This window comes from Sander lucioperca, chromosome 12 (genome assembly GCF_008315115.2).
Source record: "Sander lucioperca isolate FBNREF2018 chromosome 12, SLUC_FBN_1.2, whole genome shotgun sequence".
NCBI lineage: Eukaryota > Metazoa > Chordata > Actinopteri > Perciformes > Percidae > Sander > Sander lucioperca.
In genome coordinates, this window is record NC_050184.1 from 19,591,795 (window position 1) to 19,602,416 (window position 10,622).

Genomic DNA, 10,622 nt, shown 5'->3' on the forward strand with positions numbered 1-10,622 from the left:
TGCAAGCGTAGGGTTCGGTGGAAAAACATTCTAAGGTTCGACAGAAACCGAACCCCGTCAAAAAGCCCAATTTTCGGCCGAATCCAAAGCCTGGATTCGGTGCATCCCTAAAATTAACGCTTATACTGATAATCGTGAGAGAACCCCGATCTGAATTTTAACAAAAAACATTGTGATAGTCATTTATCAAGAATCGTACAGCCCTATCATTTTCCACTGCAGTTTTAGTATACTGTATAATTGACAGATTATTGATACCATAGTAGACTGTAAGGAAACAGGGACAAATGTGCTACCATATGATGAACATTTGATAGAAATATCAAAAGTGACATGTTGATGGGTGACGGCTGTAGAGCCAGTTAACCTTTATGTTCAGGATACACAGTGTGGCTGGGGAAGAAACAACGGAAGGAGGAATTAAAAATATAAAATAGTGTCATTATGAAGGACCTTCAATAACGTCACGTGCAGGGTTCAAAATTAGCACCATCTATTAGCCATATGCTGGTAAAATATGCAAGTGGCTGGTAGATTTGCTTCACTCACCAGCCAAAAACACAATGGTAATCTATTGAGTGGCTGGTGGACGAAAAAGTTAATTTTGAACCCTGGTCACGTGACTATTTTTCATAACCTTTTGTGGCATTTTTGTCAGTGTTTAGAGCAATGGCATTAGGTAGCCTCGATCACAAGAAAAGGTCCTTTTCATTAATAAAAGTGAACATTTACATAACAAACACTTGGCATTGAGGGTAAAAGATAGTGTAAATATAAGGGTTGGCAGTCCTTCAAAGACAACAGTAAAAGTAACATTTCTAAAAAAAAAAAGAGAAACACGTACTGAATGATTCTTTAAATACGTATAGGTAATGTATATGAGCTCTAATACATACAATACCTTACATAGAATTTAATATTTGATAAAGCAGTGACATGATTGTCATATTTAACCCAACGTGAGACAGTGACTGATCCTGCTATAATCCCAGTTAGATACCACAAACTAGCAAGATATATAGGCTACAAAAAAAGCCATTAGAACTGTAATATTGTGCTCCCTATTTCATGTTTTTAAATAATTCAATTATTTTGTATTCTTTGCTGACCCCTGGCATGTTTTATGTTATTTTATGCTTCTTTTTTTCTTTTTCATCTCGTTTGTTTTTATATCTATTTGAAAATAAGTGATGCTTTACCTTTTTTCACATATCTGTAATGCATACTGGATTTAAATTAAAAAAATAAAAATAAAGAAAAGAAAAGAAAAAGATAGGCCTAGAGTACTATAATCACATTATACAGCAAAACTCACTGGTGTACGTGCAGTTTAGTGTCCCAAATTATTTTCCAAAAACGGAGTGTCCCAAATGATGAGGGTTTGAGACAGGTTAGGGTTAAGGTTAGGGTAGCACAGGTGGTTTAGCAGGTTCATAATTAATTAAGGACATTGTATGGGGAATTTGGGACACTAAACTGCACGTATACCAGTTGACAGAGTGCAGTGTCACTCTCAATGACCTAGCTTGATTTCAGGAACGACCCTAACGTAACTTCCATACCACCAGATATGTGGAAGTCTCCACTCCACAGGTGTTCCCCTTGTCATCGTAACCCAGCCAGCTATTGTCTCCCTATTTCCTACGACAAGCTACTTACCCACGGTAGTGTGCTTTTATTTTCACCAACTCCGAGTCCAAGTCCATTATTGATCCGTTTGACGCTAGCATACCGGCGGTATGCATTGTACAGTTTGGTGTAACGTTAACGTTAACGACGTTACCTCCCAACTAGCCCAACGTTAACTGGACAGGCCCAAACTAGCTGTGTCACCCGGTCACGTCGAAAGATAAAATGTACCGTTACATAACACAAAAAGTAGCGTTTTGTCCAATACTCTCGAAAGAAAACTTGTCGAGCTACTATGAAGTTTTCTTTCGTTAAGTCAACGGTAGAGGCTTCACTGGCGGAGGAGTTGTCAAAGTGGCCCGTATAAACATTACCATTTCCGGCTTAACGTCTCAAAATAAAACACATGCTAACATAGGTATGCGTTAGTGCTTTTATTTTGAAAGTAAAACCTGTGTTACCTTTTATCACGTAAGATCAAACTCTGGCTAATTTGACACATGTGGTTTATGGCTCACTATGGTAACCGGAATCCAAATTCACCTGTCCCATAACGGGGCATGTCAACAAAAACGTCTAATGTTATAATATTGATTGTAGTCCAGAGTTAGTTTATAACGAATTGATTGACAGTTACATAATTATTTTCCTCTCATCATACAGGTGGTCTGTCTACTCACGAATAAATATAGGCTACTTAATGAAATCTTCTTCATGGCATATTTTATCTTTACTATTGTAATGGCATTGTCATATTCCAGAATAAGAGGTCGTTTCTTTTCATTCCCTGAAATAATTCATTGATAATGTCAATCAGTTATTGTGAATGTTTTTGAACGATGTGTGTTTGTTTTTTTAAATTAAAGCCATAATGAGCTGCAAGAAATGTCTTACAAGAAGACCCACAAAGGACAACTCGGGCTACACAATTAACATATTTCATGAATACGGGGTGGCTGAGCTGATGGTGAGGCCCCCAATACAAAAATGCAGTGTCAGGCGCCACCTGCTGGTTGGTTAATGAACCACTTTAGGAATACATTAATCGTGAGTGTATGTATAATTATAAGTAAATATAAGTATAATTTATAGCCTAGAAATCTAGACGCACCCTAGCGTCAGCAAATGTAATTTGCAGCCGTTCATTGATGTGGCTCTGCCTTGTCAGGCTATAGAATACCTTTGAAACAGGCTTTTTCCATAGAAACGGCTGTAGTTTATTGCATGAAGTGTGGATATTTCATTTGGAACGAAATGTATTTTACCCAAATCCAAAGCCAAATGCAAATAAAATGTTGCTTCATTTTTCACATGCAGTGAAATATATATTCATAAAACATGTACAACTGGCTCACTGAAAAATACGTATGAAAAAAAGTCTCATGTGAACCAAATTCCTTGTAAGTACTTGTTAATAAACCTTTTCCCCAAATCTGATTCTGACATTTCATTTTGGAATGAAATTTATCTTAACCAACTCCAAAAGAATCATCATTATTTATCCGTATGGAAAAATAATGCAAATCAGATGTTGCTAATATTGCACTACAAATACACTGTAATTTGAAATTGAGATTAGTAAGCAAAAGAGCAATCATGTGCACATGTAGTTAAAATATGTTTTATTAAACATGTAAGGCTGGCTCAACGAACTCTTGCACTGAAAAATATGTAGGAAGAAAAAGAAAATCTCATGTGAACTTTGTGTTTGTCTCATGTGTATATGTATATGTATATGTGTATGTATATATATATGTGTATATGTGTATATATATATGCAGCACATGTTTATATATGTAATAAAACATTAACAATAAAAAAAAACATCTTAATCAACAGCTTAATCATTTGACATACAATATTATGTAATAAGAACATAATTATTTATTTTACATTCATACTGTAATTATTTTGTCTAAATGTCAATCATACCTGTGTTTTTACATCCTCTCTTTTTGCTGAGATAATGCACAACAAGAGATATTCCGGGAACCACTAAACATTTCACAAGCCCCCCAACGATGAACTTTGTTCTCCACATTCAGCATCCGTTGAAGCTTAAAGTTTAAATTATTATTATTATTTTTTAATTCTGAAGCAGACAGTTTAAAATACATCCACAAACACTTCTTTGTTTCAAGTCCCAAAAAATAATCTATATTTCAGGAAAAATGAATCATGACATTCTTTGAAGTATTATGAGATGTTCTACTACTGGGATTTGTAATAACTGTAAAGGAGAAAACATACCAGATTTCTAAACAAACTATTATTTAATATATTACTGTTATATGTAATAATTCCCTGAATTATATATATATATATATATATATATATATATATATATTAAAGGCATACTATGCAACTTTTCCAGCTTCGGTCCCCCTACAGGTTGACTCATTGGAACTGACCGAAGCTGGAAAAGTTGCATAGTATGCCTTTAAATGGCATGCCTTTCAGGAAATTATTACATACAGTATATAAAATGTAGAGTCTGAATATATGGAATATAAGTCTGAATCTTCATTCAAACTTCAAATATATGTAGATAATATATGTCCATCTCCCTGCCCTTGGTCTGTGCGCTCGTCGGCATTTAGTTGTTGGGCTGGTTATTACTACTGGGAGCTCTGAAATCTAAAGAGAAACACGCCACACAATGTTTTTCTGCTATAAGAGAGGATGTTTTTGTATGTTATCCCTCCTGTTGTCCTCGGGTCAAATTTGACCCATTTTCAAAAAGTTTCTATATCAGATATTTGGGTTTCTTTCAACCAAATTTAAAAGAAAAAGTAACGTGGATGGTTCCCTACAACGCTCTTCACAAGTAAAATAAATGATCAGTTCAATACTTTTATTGAATTTTGGTGTTTTATTCAATTTTATAGCAATTGATAAAAGAACGTTGAAAAAAAGTGACAAAAATGTCAGAAAAAAGCTTCTTAAACGTGGGGAGGAAAACACAAAAACATAAAAAAGTGACACAAAAAACATTGGACGTAGTGACAAATAAAGTTGGATAAAAGTGACAAAAATTTTGAAAAAGACGACCAAAACGTTGAAAAAAAACCCATTTTAATTTAAAATTTTGACAGAGAAAAACAAAAAGGTTAAACATACAATAGTTAAAATAACAGTTTAGTCGTTTTTGGAACTTGGTGTTCTCATTTAAAACGTAAACTATGCCTATAATCTCAAAGTCAACACAAATAAACTAACCTTTTAGGCTGATATATTGTCCTGGTTGACAGCTGCTGTGGTTCTGTGCTTCCATACAGCCGTCCTCTATAGGGTACAAACAGTAGAATCCCTGCAGTGGTTCACAAACTGTATCTGAGGTAGCTGTACATGGCCTCTTCAGCTTTAAACCAGAACCTGTCAACAGATATAGAGGGTATATATATATATATATATATATATATATATATATATATACTGGTATAACTTCATTTTGTCTAATCTACTAGAGAGCTACATGCTTAAAAAAGTACGTGTATCCGTGTCACATTCTCATTCGGGGCTGAGCCCCCCCAAATGTCTGATCCTAGAATTGCCCCTGTTACACAGCATTAACAGGACTTGCAGTAATAAGCCTACTTATTGCCTTTAAATCTAGGCTTAGTCATACATTTTAAGTAATAATTAGAAAATATTAACAGAAGTCTACCTGAATCACAGCGTACACAGGGAAAACATTCTGTACGCCCTGTAGGACGATTCATGATCAAATCAAATAAGATAAGATATAAGATATAGTTTATTGTCACCGAATACAGAAAATAAGCATCTCTCAACACATACTCTCATGCAGCACAAAACATGCTCTCATATACAGGTACCTAATTATATACATAGTAAGCCCATTAACTCCTCCTTTCAGTGGCAGTTTTTAATTGAACAACCCTGTTGGCTGCATTCTCTGCAATACGTGTAGCACAGCCCTTGCACAATGAGATATTGCACAACTAACATATTGCCCAACCCCAATAGCCTACGTGTTGCACCAATGCATGGATAGAAGCTGTTGAAATGAACTCTGACAGAAATCTGACAGCATTTTGTGTAGTGTTAGACAAATTATGATTACTTTTCTCTTTTCTGTTAATATTAAACTGTTTGCATGGGACAAGCCAAAATACTGCTTGCTCTCACGACATAATCATGGGAGCCACTGACTGACCTTGTGAAAAGCACAGAATGCTCCTGAGGGCATGCTGCCTGACCGGAGATAAGAGGACAGACAGGACATCGCCTTTTAATTATGACTTCATTTTCTTCATAAAAAAAGCTGCTGTTGGGAGGCTATAGTCAGCCATTTTCTGTACTTATGCTGTGAGCGCTGTAAAACTGACTCTACTTGCAAGTAAACAAACTTTGAGACAATTTCAGTGATTCTGTCCATTCCTTGATGAATAATTATTGTAACATGTAGGCATCGTTAAATGTACAAAAGTATAAAAAAATGAAATAAAAAAACTATATCCACTCCAACTGAAATTGAAGGTCTGCCAGTCAATTCTACTTTAAAAGTTTCCATCATTTAACCTTAAAAGAAAAGGAAATGGAAAGGAACTTTCCACCTATTTTACACTTTTATATTATTGAATACAGCTCCATCTTTCCTTTACCACAGCTACATTGACGCAGATAATCATAAAGTAAAAGGGGTTACAAAGAAATAAATGTAAGATTAATTTACCAGCAATGGTGCAACTGTCAGAAGTTTTCTAGACGCCATTGTGTATGGCAGGATCACAGTTTCCTTGGGCTGTCAGATTTGGGAGGAAGAGAGATGTAAAAATCCAAAACAAGGATACCATTTAGGACCAAAAAGATACCATCCATGCAGAGATCAGATGAGAAACCTGTTAACACAGCTAGATTTGTGTTGCAGAGACCTGCTTTAATGCAGCTGGAGCTGTTGATTTTTTTTTTTAGCAAGCAACAATGCTGGACTTTGATACCATAGACACATTGGCGGATCTAGAAAATTTGGCGAAAGGTCTTGGCAGGGTGGCATGAGCTACGCAATCTGTGAGCGTGCGCCATTTTGTGCTGTCACGTTTATATTTGCACTGCCGGGAAAAAGCATCTGTAACAGATAACTGTCTGGAAGACCCCCTCTCCACCTCCAGCTGCAGTTGTTGTTCCCAGGTTCAAAAACTGGGTGGGATGGTTATGTTTTAGGTGAGGTTTTAGGTTAGTTATGTTGCCTCTTTTCGCTGCCACTGCTTTTAAACAAAGTCGACATACTGGCTCATCCACGTTAATTGGCTCTCCTCTCATTCGGCTTAATATCACTGACAAATGTTAGCCGATTGTCTGTGGCCCTGTTCAGATTAACATGTGTCTTGGGTGATCCGATCACAAGTGGACAGCTCTAAGTGCGTCAGTTCACAGCTGGCATTAGAATGCTTCTCCACATGCGTCTTGAGTGGCCACTTGTGATCGGATCTCACTTCCACACTCTATATGCAAATAAACACGTACATCATTACCGTTTGCATATACAGAAATAGATATTTTAATAAAAAATAGTTTTTGTTGTGTGTATACATTTCAGTTGTTACTTTCACATAAGTCCTACATTATTTATCCTATTACAGAAATGTGCGATGACTAATGACAAAACGCTTTGTCTGTGTAACGAAGGGTGTATTTTTCTCCACTCGACGGCGGTATGTGTGTGTTATGTTTAGATTTTTGGGCCCATTTTATGAACCTGCGGTCCCCTCGACCTCCGTGCCAGGGATAACAGCAGGCGGCCGGGTGTCTGAACTGTGCAGAGCACCGGAACAAAAACACCGACACATCACCGACAATAGCATCCATAACACACGATTCACCCTCAGTGGTTTCTGTGACATGAGAAATACTAATAGACTAATACTAACGTGGACCAAACCCCCTTCAAATGTGGTCTGAGCGATCAAATCTCAATGCGTCTTCAGCCTGGCTTTGTTTTGCACTTGGGTGTGTCACAATATCTGTCATTTTAACCACTTTTGCAGTAAAATATTTTGATAGAAGAATCCATTTCAAATGTGGGAGACCTAAGAGAATATGAAAAACGTTGTGCTTTGTTCTACCTCCAGTACGGGATTCTGAAAGTAAAGCACTTTTAGGGGTCTTCCTAGCTCCTATGAGGTCTTATTGTCTGCCTGAAGATCATTTCAAAAAGGGACTCTAAATCCCAGACCTTTCTCTGACAGTTAGTCAGACAGTTACTGTTACATAGACATTGAATCTCAGAGGCCACTTTAAAAGGTGCTTACAGAACATGAAGCAACAGTTAAAGCTCGACCCCCTGAGACCAGTACAACTCGTAAAAAAAGACCAAATATTTGGCTGCTGCTGTGTGTTAGCTTTTTCTGTCACAGTGTTTGCTTTTAGGCAACTGAGTCCTGTTGTAGATTCTTGAACCATTACTGTATGCAGCTTTGCTGTTGAAATCTCTGTGCTGGGTTAATGAAAAAAAGTCAAGATAAAAGTTTCAACCACACTGGCCAAATTTTTAATTTTTTTTATTCTTCAAGCCACCATGTAGTGTTCCTAGAGTTTTCCAGCGGTCACTCTCTAAACAGATGTGTTGTGTTTTTCATGCATTTCCGTAAATCTACATCGATCCTATCCCCTCTGTTCTATCTGGAGGAAAAACTGTGATGGACAGCTTAAGCCACAGCACACCTTTACATTATTGTGTTAGCAAATGTCAACTGGATAAGTACTCATAACAAACTGTAAGCATCCACCGCTACCTACTATCAGTCACCATCCAAGACAACTACACAGCTATAGCCAGTGTGTTGCAGACTTCATATTTTTATTCTTATATCATATTATTATATCAGGGTAAATATAAAAGAAAATCCCCTAACTCACCAAAGAACAGAACTTTTCAAACTTCTACAGTTAAGATTTAACATTCAAGATTCAAAATCCTTTATTAAAGGACAATTCCAGCACAAAATGAACCTAGGGGTTAATAACATATGTGTACCGAGTCGAACGTTCTCTGGGATCTGTTTTCATGCTAATCGAATGCGTCTCTAGCTTGAAACAAGCTAGCGCAAACCGGTGGTTAGCTGCTAACGCTAGCTTTCGGGGCACATGGTAAATCGCTATTTTATACCACTAACAAGGCTCAAAATAGCACCACACATAAGAAATGACCTGGAAGTTGCTAAAAACGCTTCTTAGAACTGAACAACTTTTGTTTGTCACTATGAGCGACCCCTTTTTCATTATACCTAGTCATTTTTTCCATAGTTAGTAATACAAAATATTGATCAGTGCGTCTTTAAGGATTTATTTTATTTGAGAAACACATTGGCCAGAGTGACTGACAGACAGCCTCATCTATAGCCTAAATCTATACATCTAAACAGGAAGAGAGTGGTGCAATAAAATGGGCATAAACACAAATAAGTTGTCTTTGAATCCTAAATCACAGTGCCGCATAAATCTACATTATTATGAAAGTACCACTTACATGAGAAATGAAGGGTTTTAATCAACTCCATATCATCTCTTCAGACACAAATTAACCACAAAAGTACATTTCATGTAGGACATGAACCCTGGGATTCAGACTAAAGTCAAATTAAAAAGAAAACCAAAAATGAAATATCTTATATCTACAGTATTAAAGCCTTTTATCTGAACCAGACAATTAGAAGATACATGCTTTTACACAAAGTACAGCTGATAGTTAAAGGCCTTAAATACATTACAGTATATTAGTTTTTTTTCCACACAGAACCTGTCGCAGGGGCTAAAAGTAAGGTTTTCACGTACTCTTATTTTTGGTTAATTTGACTTATTTTGGTATACTTGTGCCAATAGACAGCTGGACTCCCACCACATTTTTAAGCTAGCCCCTTTTTGTCTAGCCTTGACCTGACAATTTCAACCTGACATTTTTCTTTGTCTCTGTACTGAGTTGTTAAAATAATTTTCAACTTGTGCAAACTTGTCTTTCTGCATCCTTTGGGCACTGGTACGAGACAGGATGTTTTCCACAGTCCCGGGACTTTCTCCGTCTGTAGACTCAGGTTGAAGAGCTTCTGGAGAGGCTCCGCTAATTGAGCTGCACAGTCCTTCAGTAATTTTGGACACACACCGTCCGGACTCGCTGCTTTCCCTGTACGCAGTCTCCTTAGCTCTGCCCTCACCTCATCTATTGTTGAAGACAGAGAGAGCTGGACGGATGTTGTAGGATGCACACCTGCTGATGACAGGTGACAGCTGCGTGGAGGAGAATAACAAGATGGCAGAGTCGAAAGCACAGGTGTAGTGGGGGCTGCAGGTACAGGTATGGGGATGCAGCCACATAGACGATACACCGGAGAAGATGAAAACGCAGCAGCAGAAGGGGTGTCTGAAGTGGTGGAGGTGACAGTGGGTGAGACCATCCCGGCTGGGTCAGGTGTTTCTCATCCCCTTCCACACCTCTTTAATGTTGTTATGCCGCAGTTTCCCTTCCACTTTGTTTCTATAGTCCACCTTTGCCTGCTTCAGTGTCCTCTTCAGCTCATGCTGTACCCCTGTGAGACTCTCTCTGTCTCCATCCCTAAACACCTGCTTTTTCTGATTCAGCAGCTGTTTGATGTTACTGGTAATCCAAGGTTTATTAGCAAAGCAGCGTACAGTCTTTATGACAGTTTCCCTTGTTCTTCAGCCTGATTTTTGGCATTGTTCAAACATAAGTACAGATTTGTAGCCCGTGTGGATGTGGTAAATGATGCTTAGTAGCTTTTGTTAGCTGGTGACTTCATCGGTGGTGGAAGAGCCAGACTGGAAAGGTTGCGATGAGGTCAAATGATGCTGTCTCTATTGTGCTGTATTCCAGATGTGCAGGTTAGAGGAAGCTGGTCCTTCTAGTTAGCTCGGCTCTTGCTTCATCGGTCATTCAGAAGTTTCTATGTGTGACTACTTTGTGAGCAGACCATCACTGAGAGCGAAGAGTTGAGCAGCTGATCAGCTGCTGCTGT

At 37.7% G+C, this 10,622-nt stretch overlaps 1 protein-coding gene across 2 annotated transcripts in view; it reads right to left on the minus strand.

Moving 5' to 3' along the window:
• prkcz (protein kinase C, zeta) overlaps nt 1-1,982 on the minus strand; it is a 128,194-nt gene extending 126,212 nt beyond the window's left edge. The window contains exon 1 of one of the 2 annotated variants that reach the window (XR_004898942.1): nt 1,660-1,982. Coding sequence is in view for 1 of the 2 variants with exons in the window: in XM_031310881.2 (XP_031166741.1) it covers nt 1,660-1,745 (86 nt within the window). In the remaining variant the exon portion in view is untranslated. The remainder of the gene's footprint in view (nt 1-1,659) is intronic. The other variant, XM_031310881.2, reaches the window with a different exon arrangement.
• Between the last annotated feature and the right edge of the window lie 8,640 nt (nt 1,983-10,622).